Source organism: Cyprinus carpio, unplaced genomic scaffold, assembly GCF_018340385.1.
Source record: "Cyprinus carpio isolate SPL01 unplaced genomic scaffold, ASM1834038v1 S000006473, whole genome shotgun sequence".
Taxonomy (NCBI): Eukaryota; Metazoa; Chordata; class Actinopteri; order Cypriniformes; family Cyprinidae; genus Cyprinus; species Cyprinus carpio.
In genome coordinates, this window is record NW_024879149.1 from 62,988 (window position 1) to 82,085 (window position 19,098).

The 19,098-nt window shown below is 38.0% G+C and overlaps 2 protein-coding genes across 2 annotated transcripts; both read left to right on the forward strand.

Annotated features, from left to right (window-relative positions):
- Nucleotides 1–371: 371 nt before the first annotated feature.
- On the forward strand, nt 372–7,323 carry LOC109103503. The gene is made up of 5 exons (XM_042754197.1): nt 372–913; nt 2,514–2,726; nt 2,845–3,921; nt 4,553–4,721; nt 6,671–7,323. The coding sequence occupies exons 2-5, from the start codon at nt 2,516–2,518 to the stop codon at nt 6,798–6,800; spliced, it is 1,587 nt and encodes a 528-aa protein (XP_042610131.1). The 5' UTR covers nt 372–913; nt 2,514–2,515; the 3' UTR covers nt 6,801–7,323.
- A 4,370-nt stretch (nt 7,324–11,693) lies between these two features.
- On the forward strand, nt 11,694–14,724 carry LOC122143635 (fucolectin-1-like). The gene is made up of 3 exons (XM_042754198.1): nt 11,694–11,966; nt 13,815–13,853; nt 14,248–14,724. Exons 1-3 carry the CDS (start codon nt 11,930–11,932, stop codon nt 14,502–14,504), a joined length of 333 nt encoding a protein of 110 aa, XP_042610132.1. The 5' UTR covers nt 11,694–11,929; the 3' UTR covers nt 14,505–14,724.
- The last annotated feature ends 4,374 nt before the right edge of the window (nt 14,725–19,098 follow it).

Consider the following 19,098-nt stretch of genomic DNA (forward strand, 5'->3'; position numbering starts at 1 on the left):
GCAAAATGTGCATGATCTAGGACAGGATTACACTTTAAGTGAAATACGGTCACTTTTACAAAATGATATGTGTCTAACAGAGGATATTGTCACTAAAGTTTGTGATTGTGTAAAAAATTCAGATTTGTTCTCTTTCTGTCATCAGGGACCACTGAGAACAGCATTTTCAAGAGCGCAGACATTCAAGCAAATGTTCAAGCAGCCTAAAAAGGTAAGCTTAGGAAATGATGAAAATATGACACAAAGGTTTGCATACTACATACCGGTAAAGCAAACATTAAGTAGCTTACTGCAGTCAGAATTCTGGAAGAATTCAATGTCACAAACGCCTTGTGCAACAGAATCAGATGTTTTCAGTGACATAAGTGATGGCAAAAGCTTAAAGTCCAACCAGTTTTTCACTGAAAACCCAGAATGCCTGAAACTAATTCTTTACCAGGATGCTTTTGAAATTGTCAATCCCCTTGGCTCTGCTAAAAAAAAGCACAAAGTTTTAGCAGTTTATCTATCTGTGGCTAATTTACCTGCTTATCTGCGATCCAATACTGATCACATGTCCCTTGTCTTACTGTGTGTAGAGAATGACTTAAAACAGTTTGGATATGCTAAAGTTTTCTCTGAGTTACTACAGGATTTAAAAGATTTGGAAGAAAACGGAATAACTGTAGATGGTAAAATGATCAAAGGAGGCTTGTTTTGTATTGCCGGTGACAATTTGGGTTCGCACAGCATAGGGGGGTTTACAGAAAATTTCAGTCGTTCTCAGTACTTTTGCAGGTACTGCGAAATAACCCGAAATGAGTTTCAAAATGATGACCCCAATGTTTGTGGTCCACAGCGTACCCCTGACAGTTACGATTCTGCTGTTTGTGATCTACAAACTGAAGACATTCAGGACTATAAAGGCATAAAGGTAAACTCAGATTTTAATACTCTAAAATCTTTTCATGTTTGCCATCCTGCTCTCCCACCGTGTTTAGGCCATGATATATTTGAGGGTGTGTGTTATCCTATGATGTTGCATTGTACTTGAAGTATTTCATTAAACAAAAGCAATGGTTTACATATTCAACTTTGAACCGGCGCATCAAGCAGTTTAAGTACAAAGGAGCTGATGCTCTCACAAAGCCATGTGCTGTCAACTCTGGTCTGGCCAAGCTTTCAGGGCAAGCCATCCAGAACTGGAATTTTTTGAGATTGCTTCCAGTGTTAATAGGTGAAAAAGTGCAAAATCCAGAAGATGATGTGTGGCAGTTAACTCTCCAGCTTAAAGATGTTGTTGATTTGATTTGTGCACAGAAGATTTCATCAGCACAGGTAGCCTATCTTGACATTCTAATCCAAGAATATTTGGAATCAAGAAAGTCTTTATTTCCTGAGAGTCCACTAAAACCTAAACACCACTTCTTGCGCCACTATCCTGCACTATTTTTACAATTTGGCCCCCTGATTAGACTGTGGACGATGCGTTTTGAAAGTAAACACAGCTACTTTAAGAGATGTGCTAGGCATTTAAAAAAACTTCAAAAACATCTGCTTAACCCTATCTGAAAGACATCAAATGTTTCAGGCATATCTTTTTTTAGCTGGACCAGGATGCAGTCAGCTTCTGCAAGTCAAAGACAGTTGCACATTTTTACCCCAGCCTTTACAGTGATGCAATTAAACATGCAGTCAGAGAGTTTAGCTTTTCAGAAATTAATACTTGTGTATCCACAAACATAGTGTATAAAGGTACATCATATGAAAAGGGTAATTTCCTTGTGTCAGAAAATAATGAGACCATTGAATTTGGAGAACTTCTCATTATTTTAATTCAAAATGATGCCACTGTGTACTTTGTGATGGAAATACATAAAGCTGACTATCATTCTGAATACCATCTGTACTCTGTGACAAAACAGATCACCAGGTTGCATTGTCTTAACATTAATGACTTGGTAGATTTTTATCCATTACCAACTTACTTTGTTAATGGCCATCAAGTCATTCCACTGAAACACAGCGTGTTGTTGAAATAGAGGAGAATAAAAGTTTTTGTTAACATATTTTTTTTGGGTTTATTTTTTTTGGTGTTTTTTTTTTAGTAATTATATATAAGTACACACACACACACACACACACACAGTTGCATGTGTATATACATGTTTATATTTATATATAATTTATATTATATATAAATATTTATAATTTACATTTTTTTTCTTAAAATTATACATTTATGTGGGTGTGTATTTATATATACATAAGTATTATATACAGTACACCCACATATATTATGTAAACAAAAACTTTTATTCTGCAAACGATTATTCGCGATCGTTAGGCAGCAATACATACAACTTTAAAAGTATGAAAATATGAGTTTTGAGTAATGAGTTTTTATTTTACTATTAGATGTGCAGACAATACTTAAAATTGTCAAACACATTGTTTACTTAAAAAAAAAAATACAGCTCCACTTATGTGTACAGTGTTCACTGAAAGTCTAATTACTGCTTACTTGATTCCAGAAATGACTGACTCAGAAAGGACATTTCTACACACCACCATCACTGACATCTTGCCTGACCTTCCAGAGGTGACCAAACATATTTTAGAAGAGACCTTGCAGTCTCTTGGTGTGGAGACAAGGGATGACTTTAGGTTTATTGAAGAAGCTGATTTGCTGTCAGCATTGAGGCCAGTTCAAGCCCGCAAAGTCCTTGCTGCTTTGAAACTGAGGTGTAAGTCATGTTTCACAATACAGAATATAACCAGTGCCCATTGTAACCATAAATCATCTAAAAAGTTGGAAATATAAATTTTTTACATTATGATTATAATAATTTTTGTGTTTTGCAGGTCAGACTCCTGAAAGCAGCAGCTCATCTGGTGATGCCTTGCCAGGACCTTCAACAAGTTTTTGTTCATTTTCACCCCAAAGTTCACAATCAACCTCTCCCATCAGCTCCCAAAACCCTAATATAGACTGGATGGACACCTTTCTGGTTCCATGGGATAAGTTACCAGAGGAACTGATACAAATATTTGAAAGAGGAAACCGACCAAGTCCACGTATGAGAAGAGAGATGGTCTGGATTGTGGTTCGGGAGATGATACAAAAAAATCGTTGCCCAAGTACGAAGCTTTCTAATGAAGTTGCCAAGAAGATGGTAGCAAAATATCCTAAATCTCTGCAAGACGTAATTGAGGGAGAGGTGGTTGGGCTAGGGTACCACTCTTTGGCTAAGCAGTTGCAGTACAGGATAGAAAATGTAAAACGATGTACAACCCCAAAAATAAGGAAAAGAAAATGTTGCTCTGATGAGTGTGACACCGATGAAATCTCTCCAGAACAGAGGGCCGCAATGCAAGATACTTATGGCTGCATTAACTGGCATTTAAAATTCCTGCCCCTTGGAGAGACCGAAGAGAGCCAGCGAGAAAAGAAAGAACAACTGAAGAGGATGTTTCTGCAAACTGAAACAAATGCAGAGGAGGTCAAGCATCTAATGAAGTTGACTTTCTATACACAGCGTAAACAAGTCAACCAAGGGGAAAATATGAAACATCTCCTCAAAGAGTGGCCATTTTGGTTCAGCGAGCTTGGCATGACAGTCCACTTTAAGGAACTTACTGGAATTGGGCTTATAGAAACTTTCACACGGAATGTGGTTCTGAAGGGGAAACGACTCTTGAACTACTTCAATACTGTTGGTGTAAACAAGAACAAAAAGTTCCTACAGGCTGTAACGAACTTGAAAGTGATCAGGGGAGAGCTGAGTGATGGCTCTGAAGATGTCAAAGAGATGTTGCTGCTTTTGTTGTCTTACTTTAATGATAAGGAAGACACAATGTTCTGTTATGTGGAGGACACCTGCCTGCCAGAGGAAGTACCGATGGGTCAAGTTCATCTGACTCCCAGCCTTGTTGTATGTGGTAAGTACATTTTTTCCCGTTCTTTTAATTTGTCTTGTATCTCAAATTTTTTCATCCACTCCTTGAGGTATTTGTACACCCCAGGTGAAAAAGTAGTACACTTCCATACTTAAAGTGCTCTATTTTCGCACACTCTAATTTTGTACTTAATATACTAAAAATTCATCTTTAGTACTTTTTAAGATGTTCTTAAGATTATCTAAGTGTTCTTCACTGTGCTATTTTGAGACACCATGAATATGAACGAAAATGCACTTTTAACATACTATCTCTGTATTAAAAAATTTATTTATTTAACACTTGTATTAAACTTGAACCCAACTTTCATACAAAGATGGGTTCAAGTTTCCTACAAGTGGTACATAAATACATTTTTTAAATACATTTTTAGCACATTTTAGTTCATATTTATGGTGTCTCCAAAAACACAGTTAAGTACACTTAGATGTTTTTAAGATTATCTTAAGAAGTACTAAAGAAGAACTTTTAGTATATTAGGTACAAAATTAGTACTTGAAAATAGAGCACTTTAAGTACACTATGGAAGTGTACTTCTTTTTCACCTGGGACATTGGAATATTGTTGTGCAATGTGTTTTGCTGTATGTTTAATGTAATTTTTTTCCTTTTAGGTCGATCGTGTTTTTCTGCGAAGCGGTTCATGCTATGTGTGGATCAAAACATTGTTCACAACAATATCCCCTCCTTCATTTCCGCAGTGTGCTTGATGTTTGGCAGCTATTACTGCTTTAATATACACTACCCATCACAGCTGGCATCAACTCTTGAGTTTATGCAGAGGTATGTGTTCTTCAATAGAGAGAACTGCTTTCTTGTTCTGAAAAAAATTACGGTAGCTGGCTGCTTGACTTAGGGCTACGGGGACTTTTTATGATTATATGTGGTTAATAGCCACTGTAGTAATATTTTCTTATTTAGGGTTAGGTTTAAAACTTTAAGGCCTGGTTTCAAAGACAAGGCTTAGCTTAATGGGATAGTTCGGACAAAAAATGTTAATAAACTTATGATTTACTCACCCTCAAGCCATCCAAGATGCATATGTCCCTCATTTTTCAGACAAACACATTTCCAGTTATTTTTAAAAATGTCCTACATCTTCCAATTTTAAGTGTACAAATGTCAGGTCCACCTCCTTCAAACCCAAAGAATGTGCCTCTATCATTTTACAAAAATAAATCAAAGGGATCCAGGGGGATAAATAAAGGCCTTCTGAGGTTAATCCATGATTTTCTCTTAGAAATATCCATATTCAAAACTTTACAAAGAAAAATGACGAGCATCTGGTAATGTCACCCTCTTAGTCTCCTCTGCATTCAGGAAAGTGTTTTAGCGTAGTGTACGCACTTTTTGTTGCAACATACCACAAATGCGGAGGCAAAACAACCCTCCACATTTGTCATAAGTCACTAAGAAATGTGCGTACACTACACTAAAACACTCTTCTGAATGCAGTGGAGACTGAGATGGCGGCATTATGGCAGGTTACATATTTTAGTTTGTATAGTTTTAAACATGGACATTTCTCTTTCAAAATCATATCAGTTACCCTCAGAAAGCCTTTATTCGTCCTCCGGAGCTGTGTGGATTACTTTTGTGAAGGATGGTTGCACATTCTTTGGGCTTAAAGAAGTTTGAGCCCATATTAATTTTTTATAAAGATTGGAATATATAGAAATTTTTAAAAATATCTGAATATGTGTTCGTATGGAAAAGTAAAGAGATACAGTTTGTCATAAAAGTGAGTACACCCCTCACATTTCAGCAAACATTCTAGTATATCTTCTTGTGACAATACTACAGAAATAAAATGTGTATATATTTAGCAATGTGCTTGTTGTGTAGCAGTAAAGATTTATTGGCTTTCAAAAACAGACGCATGAGTGCTGCAAACATTGCTTTACAGGTTGCAGAAGAAGGTCAGATCATACGCAGCAGACTGCAACAGTTTGGTTTGCATGACCAACACCACACATGCTGGACTCCATCTGACCCAAACAAGTTTATGTTTAAGTTTTGTCTCATAGACCACAGGACATGGTTCCAGTAATTCATCCTCTTGGACAAGTTGTCTTGGGCAAACTGTTTGTTTGCTTTCTTGTGAGCCAGTTTTTTAGAAGAGGCTTCCATCTGGGATGATGGCCATTTAAACCTAATTGTTGCAGTGTGCTCAGTTTTATGATGTTACTTATCTTCTTATAGCCTTGGCCATCTTTGTGGAAAGCAACAATTATATTTTGCAAAGTAACTTACTGTAGATTTTACATTCATGTTATTTACTGGCAACAGTTTGTTCAAAGTTAAATGAACATGAAACATTTTCAGTCTTTATCTTCTACAGTAAGTTACTGGCAACCAGCTGCATAATTACAGCAAATTTTTTACAGTGAAGATATCTAAAAATATTTGTTGATATGTGAGGGGTGTACTAATTTTTTGTGACATACTATATGTAGCTTGAGGGTGAGAGAAAATCATGGGCTAATTTTCATTTTTGGCCAAACTATGACTTTAAACCCAGTACTAGGCCTTGGTTAAATTTGTTAAATATGTCGGAGACAAACCATTACTGATGCGCATCTTTAGACAAAAGTACATTATGGCACTGACACAGTTTTAAATATGTCTGTGAAACCGTGGCCAAAACTAATTATTTATATCTTGAATAAAAGAAATTTTAAAGTTACTGTTACTAACCTATTTAAAATTTGCCTCTCTTTTCCTCTCCAAAGGTGTTTTTTTTCCATCAACCCAGAGAAGGGCACTAAGGTGGAGAAGACAAACACATCACGTCTCCATGTAAACCCAAGAGTTCTGACCTTGATTCAGGAACTTTCGGATCATGAGTGGCGTGATGTCTAAAACTTTGAATATGGACTGAAGTCAATAAGATTTCTGACATGTAATGATGCGCCATTCTTACCTTAACGGTTGGTTTGAGGTCCTGTGTTTTGTTCTTAGGATTGGCCAGATCATTTCAGACAAAATTGATACAGACAAGTTTGTGTACAAATAACTTTAATAGGTGTTAAATTTTCTGATTTGCCATCATCTACCTCAATTTAAAGAGCTTTTTGTAGATATTGGTATATTTGTTTTATTGCATGTAAAGAGGAAAATGCAGTGATCCTTAAAAGGTGTTAAAACTTCTGTGCATTGAACACCCTTAATTGTTTTTAATAGTTTAAAGAGAAAAGCTTATTTCTTTCATTGACTCTCTTTGTCTTTTTCTCTTTGAGTCAGTGATGATCAAGATAATTATTTTTTTTTTTGTAGATGATGTTTGTGTTGTTTGTAAAAAAAGTACAGTACACACAGTAGTGTTTTGTCCACTAATTTGATGTGAATAAATTGTTCCAAAGCCATTTTCATGATTATTTTGAGAAAGCAGCAGCCTTTTTCTGTAAAATAATAATATATTTTTGTATAAATTCACTTAAAATGTATGTATTTATTACAATGAAAACATGTAAATTAATCAGGTGTTTTACAAAAATAATATGGTGGCAAAGCAGCAGCCTTTTTTCTGTGAAATTTAACCTATATTTTTGATTTAATATACTTAAAATGTATGTTTTTCTTACAGTAAAACCATGTAAATTCACCAGGTATTTGACAAAATCATTTTGATGAAGCAGCAGCCTTTTTCTGTGAAATAAACCTATATTTTTGGATAAAAATAATTAAAATGTATGTTTTTCTTACAGTAAAACCATGTAAATTCACCAGGTATTTGACAAAATCATTTTGATGAAGCAGCAGCCTTTTTCTGTGAAATAAACCTATATTTTTGGATAAATATACTTAAAATGTATGTTTTTCTTACGGTGAAACCGTGTAAATTTACCAGGTATTTCACAAAATTTATTTTGACGAAGCAGCAGCCTTTTTCTGTGAAATAAACCTATATTTTTGAATAAATATACTTAAAATGTATGTTTTTCTTACGGTGAAACCGTGTAAATTTACCAGGTATTTCACAAAATTATTTTGACGAAGCAGCAGCCTTTTTCTGTGAAATAAACCTATATTTTTGAATAAATATACTTAAAATGTATGTTTTTCTTACGGTGAAACCGTGTAAATTTACCAGGTATTTCACAAAATTATTTTGAAGAAGCAGCAGCCTTTTTCTGTGAAATAAACCTATATTTTTGAATAAATATACTTAAAATGTATGTATTTCTTAAAGTGAAAACATGTAAATTTAACATTTTTTCCTCTTAAAGAGAATCTGTAATTTTTACCAAATTGTTCTGGCAACCACAGCTGCCAAAAAGTTTTTGTAAAAACAACAAGAAATTTTTTACAGTGTATTGAATTATTCATGAGACTGCGTTTCATTCACTTAATGAGTGTAACCGTTTTTACAGCTCCGTGACACAATCCTTCAAAAGGCTTATATTAACGCCGCAGAATAAGCCAAAAGTTCTCAGAGGTGCAACAGCGCATTCATGTATATGTTTTCAATGCAGAGTGCAAATGGCTGTGCATTTATTTGTGTTTTTAACTCGATGGGAGCAAAATAATACGGTCTGAAACTGAAGCTGTCTGTGTGGTCTGTCTCCCCTCTTCCCCATCCACTCCTCAGCACACCACGCCCACTTTTTTGAAGCATTTTTTAAAACTGTGGTGAGAACGAACCAGTGCTGAAACAGGGGGTTTCATTACCTTTAAGGTTCTTTTCTTTTACATTGAGAGTTTCGTGTTCTGAGTTAAGTTTTGCCACAAAGCCGTGACTCATTCGTCATTCTTCAGCCAATGCTCAACGATTGGCTCCCCAAGACATTACTTTGAAAGACTACTGAATCTCCAGCCAATCAACATCCTTGGGAAACCCCCTTTCAGCAGATGACGCCACACTGAAAGGAAACCCAGATTTAATCCACCGATTAAATCACCTAACACAGGAAACACAAGTAAAACCTCCAGATAAAGATAAATTTAAGATTTAAGATAAAGTTAAATAGCAATTAAATGACTGATGGTTGTTCAGGTCTAAGCAATTGCACATATTGTTATAACTTGGGATTTCACATTTTCAGTCTCCTAAATTCATTCTTTCCTCACTTTCTCTCTTTCTGCAACTTGTGTGAATGTGTGAGTGCGTGTGTTTTTGTGTAAGATTAGTTTAAATGTCTTCAATTTGTCCAATAAAGCCCTTTCTATATTGAAAAGAGAAGGATCTTGTGTTTTGTGCTTACAAGTTAATGTCTTAAACTGCCGATCTTGTTACTGTGCTAATTAATAGTGTTTTCACTATACTTTGGATATTAATATCCATTGCAGACAAGGCCCATTCAGTGAATCACTGGCCGATTCAGTTGATCAGCCGTAAAACTAGTGATTCTGTGCAAATTCCCTATAAAATCATAAATAATTCCCTTGGAGCTAAATTTACCTGTTTCCCTTACAGCACTTCTCAATATTAAATGCAATAAATACATTTTATTACACGGCTCTCTCTAAAAATGTTAGTATCTTCACATCTCCAGGAATGATCAGATTCAAGTAACATACAAGTAACTCACCTGCTGGAATATCAGGAATAACAGCTCATCTACAAATAAAGAAACACAAAGAATATAAAAATACTGTCATGTTTGTGCCTGATGTCTCGTGCTCTTTCAACCTCAAGTTTCTCACATGAGATTGTTGGTGTCATATGTCAGCTGGGTCCATCATGTACCCATTTTGGTCACCAGCCTCTCTAGGAATCGTACCTGGTTTCGGAACACTTCACATTTTCGAGGCGTTAGCTTTACACCATATTTCTGGTAACACTGCAACACCTTTCTAAGGTCCTGAAGATGATTATAAAATGTTTTTGAATGGACTAGGTTCCGAACCAGCAGGGTCCTTTATTTTGTTGTAACTTCTTTTGGTTTCATTCCTTTTGTTATTTTTATTTTATTTTTCCTGGGTAACAACCTAGGTGGCGTAGTCGAGTTTATTTAAAAAAAAATTTTTGCCAAAGGTTACATATAAATGTTCAACACATTTTTTATTTTTAATGAGCACTGTTAATGATACACACACAAAAAATGTAATTTTCATATACAGCATGTCAAACTTCATAAAGAAGCATTAAAAATAAAAATAAAAGCAAAACAAAACTTTTATAAAAATTTGTTTCACTGTCAATTTAAGGCATTAAATTATCTAGTAATATTTAGCGACTTTGAGCAGGTGGCGCTATATACCTTCCTGAGCAGTTACAGCTACAGAAATGTGAAGATAAATACAAAAACATTGGAAATCTGAGGTTTTCTGACTTTTCTTACTCAATCTTAGTAAGTGAATCTTTAAACAATTAGAGTAATACTGTCAGATATACCAATTTTTAGAAACAGTTAAAAAATTTTTTGATCTTGTACATATTTTTTTTCTGATGAAAGACCAGCAATGAAAACCAGAATATTAAATGTCACAAATTAATATTCACTCAGTATTCCACTATTTTATAGATAGGAGTCAAAATGACAATTTTCAACTGAGGTTTGGAGCCAAATTACGGGAGAGGAAAAAAGAATCCAGAAAGATAAACATAGCAAACGTTTTTTCTTCTATGTCTAACAGACATAGAATATTAGGTGTTAGTATTAATGGGTCATGGTTCCTGGCTGTCCTGGTTGGAGTTATGGTTGATGAACTCACCTGGGTGGAGAAGTTGTGATCTCAGCCAACCCAGCTCTCTATCACAAGCAGTTCTGTCTTGACAAGGTTGAGTTGAAGGTAGTGGTTCTTCGTCCAGGAAGAAATGCCTGTCAGGCAGGCTGAGATGTGAGCAGCTACTATCGGATCATCTGGCTAGAATGAGAGGTAGAGTTAAGTGTCATCAACATAGCAGTGATATGAAAAGCCACGTTTCTGAATGACTGATCAAAGTGATGGAGAAGAGAAGAGGTCCAAGCACTGAGCCCTGAGGCACCCCAGTAGCTAGATGTTGTGGCTTAGACACCTCACCCCTCCACTTTTTAAAAGTAATCTCTGAAGAACAATTACCTTGAAACTAGAAATGTATCTTGTTTTCAAAATATTGTGCTAAAATGAGTCTCAAAAATACTCAGTGGCATACGGGACAAAAGAGGCAGTATGTTTACAAACATCAACATTAAGTTATTACTGTTGACTACTATAGCAGTTTTTTTTTCATGTATGCAATGTGCTTATACTTAAAACAAGTGGGGGAGGGGGGTGGAGAAAAATAGTTATATTAAAAATATATTCTCTGAAAAAAGTCTTAATATCTTTTAATATTAATATCTTTTTCTTTTGAACTGAAAATTGGTTGACTTAAAACTCCACCAGCCTATAGTGATATAAGCCTTTATGCCACTGTTGGAGTTGACAATGCATAGAAATGGATGTAAACGCAGTATGGATGGATTATCACTAATGTCTCTGGCTCCTCTGATGTATAAATGAACTAATTAAGATGTTTTCTTTCATCAATGTGTTACATAGCATTTATTTATTCATTGATTCATTCATTCATGTATGCTACGACTTTTAAACCACACTAAAGTTAGAGAACATAAAAATAAAAGTTTACAAAGTCTTTAAAAACCATAAGAGATGGAGGAGCTCTGATGTCAAAAGGTAAACTGTTGAGCAATGGAAAAAGCATGATCACCTTAGAGCGTCGTCGATGGTAGAGTTTACATTTACTTATTTGTTTGTCTGTGTTTTTGTTTGTATGTGTGTTTGCACCTGATTTGGTAGGTCTGTGTAAACTGACAGGAGTTTCAGGTTCTTGCACAGTTTAAATGACAATAAAGATGTACACAACAACTATGCACAAAATTTACATTGTTCCAATAGACATTAGGACAAGGTTTACAAATACAGTGAGTTTGTCTGAAACATGAGAGACAGTCGAGTTTGACTGAAGGGAGGAGAGACCAGGTTGGTCATGTGATGCACATTTTCCATAAAACGAATATAACACACTCTTCGTCCTAAAGAAGGACAGACTCCTTTAATCAGCCATGAAGAAGCTCTACAAGTGCCTGTGGATCTTACTGGGTAATTTATGTTACGACTGGGTTCATATACCACAACATAAATGAGGTTAACAATTTTGTCAAACAATAAACCAATTAATTGTTACAGAACAAAAGGAATGGTTAAACAATCAAAAGAAAACTGATGTCTAGGGGGGAAAAACGCACATGTGGTAACTAAAGGTGCAAATACTCTAACACTAACAATCAATAAAGGAAAGAAATATTAGGGACAAAAAGATCTATAAGAGAGAGAAAAATTGAGAGAGGCCTTAAGCTAAGGCACAGAGATCTTTTATACTAACACCATCAGAGGTTTAATTACTAAATTAATTTGTGGGGAAGTCGTGGCCTAATGGTTAGAGAGTTTGACTCCTAACCCTAAGGTTGTGGGTTTGAGTCTTGGGCCGGCAATACCAAGACTGAGGTGCCCTTGAGCAAGGCACTGAACCCCCAACTGCTCCCCGTGCACCGCAGCATAAATGATGCCCACTGCTCCGTGTGTGTGCACTTTGGATGGGTTAAATGCCGACCACAAATTCTGAGTATGTGTCACCATACTTGTCTGTATGTCACGTCACTTCACTTCACTAATGGAGTCCACCTGTGGCCCCAATAACATCTGCACTGTTTAGCAGAGGGGAAAACAGGCAGGCGTAACACTTACAACATTCATTTATCTGCTAGTTTACTACATTCCCACTGATACTAAAGTTTTCTGTATTGTTTTCCTTTGTTCAGAAATATTAACACTCATCTCGTCCTCCAATGTGGATTTACAGCATATTATAAAGTGTTACAATTTCTGGCCAAACTAACCTAAATAATCTACATCAGTTGCTGTTTTATACAGTCATGCTTGTCTATAATTAAGCTGTTTTTTTTAAACAAAACATATGAATATATTTATCAAATTTTATTTATTTCTATGAATCAAAGCTGTATTTTCAGCATCATTACTCCAGTCTTGAGTGTCACATGATCCTTTAGAAATCATTCTAATATGCTGATTTGCTGCTCAAGAACCATTTCTGATTGTTATCAATGTTTAAAACAGTTGTGCTGCTTCATATTTCTGTGGAAAACATGATTGATTCTATTTTTCAGGATTCACGGATGAATAGAAAGTTCAAAAGACCAGCATTTATTTGAAATAGAAATCTTTTGTACATCTGTTTTAATAAATTTTATTTTTCTCCCATTCAAAAATGAATCCTGGATTTATGTGAGGGATGAGGGATTTATGTACTCTCGAAAACTTTGCTGCTTGTACAGGGTATATGGCTTCAAGCATGAAAAACATATTCTGAATGGATTATATTATTTAGCCTAGAAAGTGCGCAAAGACCACTTCCTTTATAATCACTAAAAAGGTGTCACTTAAGTAAATCGTGATCTCAAAAAGTTCTTTTATAATCAAGAAGGGTGGTGTAGATTGTAGACTAGGATTTTGTTTGTCACTTGATCTCTAGAATTGTTTTTCTCATTGTTTTTTTTTTTTTTTGGATCTACTTTACCAAACAAATCTTATGTTAAATATTTGTGTATGTAAATTGTTTGACGGTCTTTATGACTGTTTGTCCAGCAAGTCTGGTAGTGATTCACAGGAACGTGTCCTCGTCCCACTTTTGATTTCATTCTTCTGCTTGATGATCATGTTGGATGAAACCACTGACACATGAATAATTATCTGTATTATTATCTGTTTTCATCCAACATGATCATTACGTAGATCAATGTGTTATGTTTCCATTATCATTCAGACAATGCTTTTGATTATTAGCGGCAATATCAAGGTGAATTAAATTGAAAATGCAAATTTGAATGTGATTCAACAAAACCTGGTTGTTTCACCTTTTTTTTTTTTCAGGGTTTTTATTGATTGAGGAAATGGCACGTGGACAAGAAGGTAAGAATCCTTCAGTGTTTTAACACTTTTGTTCCGTTTTGTCTGTTATAAAAGGTCAGATATAAAGGTACTTAGAAATGTAGTGCTGTAATGAAGCTCTGATGCAGTTTGATAACCAGTTTTATAGTATTTTTATTGTTAGTTATAGTTCCCTGATACTGGATAGACTAAAGTCAGAAAATTTACTTCTTATTAACAGGCAATATTTCCCTCCAAAATTTTCCCACCAAAATTTTTTAATGTCAGATTATTCTGCTCTTTGTATAATATAACATACCAAACCCACCATGATATATAGACCAAGATTAGAAATATACTAAGTAACTAAGTCTTCTGTCTTCTGCAGTAGTAGTAGTAGACTTCTTATTGACGTTTATCCATGAAATTTTTCCAGAGAATGCAGCACTATGGGGCAAACCTAGTCAGTCATCAACTTACGCAGGCTCTGAACCTGAATTTGCTCTTGATGGATTGTTAAACAGCTGGACCCACACTAATGAAGAGACCAACCCGTGGTGGAGAGTGGATCTACTGAAAGTATACAGAGTAAACAGAGTCACCATCACTAATAGACCGAGTAATGCTGACAGGATAAATGGAGCGGTGATTCGTATCGGGAACTTTCTTGACATTTATAGCAACACCATGTGAGGATTTCTTTCTTGTGATTTGATTTCTGTGGCTGAAGTGAAGGATGAACAGAAATGGATAACAGATTATCTTTCTGTCTGTAGATGTGGTGTGATTTCTACTCTTGCAGCCAGTGCCACGGCCACTTTCTCATGCGGTGGGATGGTGGGACGTTATATGGTTGTTCATATTATTGGACAGCTGAAGATTCTTAGTCTCGTTGAAGCTGGAGTCTATGGGACTTTGGCAGGTAATTTGTTGTTGTAGAACACTTTATTGAATGCAGTAAACACTTTTTTAGAAACTTACTTTAAATGCATATTTCACCAAAAATCACGCTCATGTCCTTCCAAACCAGTATGAAAGTATTCATGCTTTATTGGCATCATGTACAGATGATTCTGATAAATGTGGGGCTTGAGCATATAATTCTAACCACAATGTGGGGGAAATGTTAATATGGGAATTAAAAAAATGCTGTTGATTTATCATGTTAAACAGTCCACATTTATCAGACAAATCATCAGTCAACTTTTTTTATTCCAAATGGTTATTGAAGATATTGGTTATATTTCCTCCAGGTTGTTGGTACTGATGATGTAATGAGTTACTAAGGATGTCTAATTATTTTGTATATAGTTGTGAAGAACATTATTGGACGAAAACTCATTGTGTCTGTACAGGGCCGGCCCAGGCTCTGTTGGTGCCCTAGATGAGATTTTAGATTTCCACTCCCTGACCCCCCACTAAAAAAAAACAGGAAATGCAGATTTTTCAAAACTTTACTATAATATAACATAACCTAAATACTGATTAGTATTAACCTAAATAAATAATGAATAAATTGTGATAATAAATAAATGGAGATGTTGAAGCACCTTGTAGGTATTTTATGAGTAAATATAGCCAAAAATAGCCAATTAAAATAGCCAATTAAAGAGTCCAGACATGAGCTACTCCCACGACTATGCCTACAGTGACAAGTACTTATTACAACAAAGAGAAATATGAGCAATATGAAATGCTTAAAATAGTCTAACATACAACGGCAACAAAATAAAGGTTACATTTTGTAATTTGTAATTTTGTAATTTATTTGTAGATGTTAGCCAGCTAGCTAGCTAGTTAGTAGGCTATAATTAGTATACCCATACCTTTCATTTCAATTTTGTGCATACAGTGGAAAATAACATACTTAAACTTGATTATTTCATTTTATGAAAGATAGATTATAGTCAGGGTTGCCAACTCTCACGCATCTGGCGTGACACTCACGCTTTCAGTATCAATCTCATGCTCTCACGCACACGCAAGAAATGTCACGCCAAAATCCATTTTTCTCCCCTCTCAATCCGTTAATTTTCTGTTGATGACTAGACCACAGCGTATTAATGACAGGAGAGGAGTTTAAGGCCCACAGCTGTTACATCTCCCTACAACGTTCTCACTGCAGTATTCCCTGATCGTTGATTGACTAAAAACCTTGCACCTGATACGTCAGTTGTGTGTGAGAAGTTCAGAGAGAGTTCGGACTATAGGTTTCGGAGTCGGACTCGGCACGTGTGAAAGTTTGGAAGACAATCAAGGAAAGCAAATAATAAAATGGTGACCCTTGTCACTGCAAACGTACTTGCCTAATCAGTCTGTGTGCCGAGACTAAGTGTCACACCCTCAGCTCGTTCCCTCAGCCCCAGTCACCATTGCCAGTCACCATCCACTCAATCTCCCATGCACCGCCCACGTGAACCGTCACCTGAATACTAATTACCTGCACCTGCACCAGCAATCACCACACCTTTTAAATACTCACCTCACTCACTCACTCACCGGCTGGAATCAAGATTGCATGGACATTCTTTGTGGATCTTCTGCCTGCTCCTCGTGGACCGTAGTTGTGGCTCTGTGGAGATTCAGACACATCGATTAAGGGAAGTGACTCTTTGTTGTACTGGCTTAGCTCTGTACTTGAACTCACCAATTGATCAGTGCTTGGAGATTCACCGTCTGTGACCACACTTACCTGCTCTGTTATAGTGCTATGCTAATAAAGCTTCACGAAAATACTTACCCGTCTTCTCCTCTCCTTGTGTGGATGTGACAGGATTCCAGCCCCTAAAACAGAACTTCATATCTCCCATGGATGTTAACGCTGCAGCTCAGGGAGCTGCTCCGGACCCGTTCACCGAAATGGTGACTGCCCTCCGCCAAGTACTACAGTCAGTTTCACCACCCACCGAAACCGGTGCTTCCGCCACCAACAGCACGCCCCTTGCACGTCCCACGTGCTATAACGGGTGAACCGAGTGGCTGCAGTGGGTTTATTCTGCAGTGCTCACTGTTCGTCAACGCGAATACCTGTAAATTCCCCAATGAGGCCACCAAAGTCGCCTTTGTGATCTCTCTTCTCACCGGACGAGCGCTACAATGGGCAGAGGCTCTTTGGAGCTCCAAAAGTCCAGTTCTATCCTCATTCGACGCCTTCGTCACTCACCTCCAGGAAGTGTTCGGGGTGGCTCTAACTCCTCTCTCAACCCATGATGAACTCTTAAATCTCCGGCAGGGAGCCGCTGAAATACACGACTACACTCTCCGTTTCCGAACATTAGCCGCCACCAGTGGTTGGAACCAAATTGCCCTACTAGCTGCGTACCGTAAAGGTTTAAAACCCCAGATCAGAAAGCAAATGGTCATTTACGACGATAATGTCAGTCTAGAGACATTCATTAGAAAGACAATAAATGTTGCTCAGCACCTCTCGGCTTGTGCCTCAACGGCTTCATATGCCATCTCTCCATCGGCCAGAACGCCCTCGCCCCAACGAGACCAGGAGGAACCCATGATCACCGACTCCTACCGCCTAGAAGCCTCTGAACGGAGGCGCCGTATCCAGGAGCGGCTGTGTTTATACTGTGGCGAGGCCACTCACCTGATCCACGCCTGCCCAGTCCGTCCGCCTCGCCCAATGGTGAGTACAGTCTCATTTACCCCATCAGTATCTCACATACCTCATATCAAAGGCCAGATAACAATTAACTCACGTAATCTTTCCATCCATGTCCTGGTGGATTCCGGAGCCGCCAGCAACTTCATCTCATCTCACTTCGTAACCAAGCACCGTATTCCCATCATCCAAAATGAGACTACTTACCGTATCACTACCATTCAGGGATCACCATTGGGCGGTGGCAAAATAACTAGAAGGACACACGAGCTACAACTCGTTTCTGCCCCACCAAAATAACTAGAAACTGGCCCTCCTCGTACTTCCTCGCGCTACCGTTGACGTCGTCCTGGGTAGGCCGTGGCTGGCCCAACATAATCCACAAATCAACTGGAGCACAGGGGGAAATCCAGGCATGGGACCCGGAATGCCAGAGTCACATTCACCGTTCACCAGTCCAGAGTTCACAGTCTGCGCCACCGCATCTTCAATTGCACTCCACCTCCATAGGAAGACCTGCCCTTTACTCCTCCTACTCCGATGTGTTCAGCAAGGAACAAGCCACCCGGTTACCACCTCATCGGCCCTGGGATTGTAGTATTGACCTGCTGCCAGGTGCCAAACTACCGCATGGGAAAATATATCCACTCTCCCGTCCTGAGCAGGTGGCGATGGAGGAATACATCCAGGAGGCTCTCGATCAGGGGTTCATCAGACCATCCACATCTCCAGCTGCATCCAGTTTTTTTTCTTCGTCCCCAAAAAGGATGGCGGACTTCGACCATGCATCGACTATCGGGTGCTAAATGACGCCACCGTCAAGTTCGCCTACCCGTTACCACTCGTTCCGGCTGCTCTGGAGGAACTGCGCGAAGCCAAGGTGTTCACCAAACTCGACCTCCGCAGTGCCTACAACCTGATCCGTATCCGAGAGGGAGACGAGTGGAAGACTGCCTTCATCACCCCTGCTGGGCACTACGAATATCAGGTGATGCCCTATGGACTTGCTAACAGTCCATCCATCTTCCAGAGTTTCATGAACGAAATATTCCGTGATTATCTCCACCAATTCGTCATTGTCTACATAGACGATATCCTGATCTACTCCCGGAACATAGAAGAACACCAAACCCATGTCTGCCACGTTTTACAACGACTCCGAGACCATCACCCTCTACCTAAAAGCTGAGAAGTGCGAGTTTCACTGCACTACTGTCTCCTTCCTCGGATACGTGATCTCTGCGGAGGGGAGTTCATATGGAGTCTGCCAAGGTGGATGCTGTGGCCAACTGGGCGGAGCCCACAACGGTGAAAGAACTCCAGCGTTTCCTTGGCTTCGCCAATTTCTACCGACGTTTTATCAAGAACTACAGCCTGCACTCGGCTCCTCTAACATCCCTCCTAAAAGGAGGTCAGCGCCAGCTGCGCTGGACATCCCAAGCTCGAGAGGCCTTCGGCCATCTTAAACACCTCTTCACCTCAGCACCCATTCTTCGACATCCTGACCCGTCCAAGCCTTTCGTCGTAGAGGTTGATGCGGCCAACCACGGCATTGGAGCCGTGTTATCCCAATGGTCTGGTGAACCTTGCTCACTCCATCCGTGTGCGTACTTCTCTAGGAAACTCTCTCCTGCCGAATGCAATTATGGTATCGGAGACCGTGAGTTGTTGGCC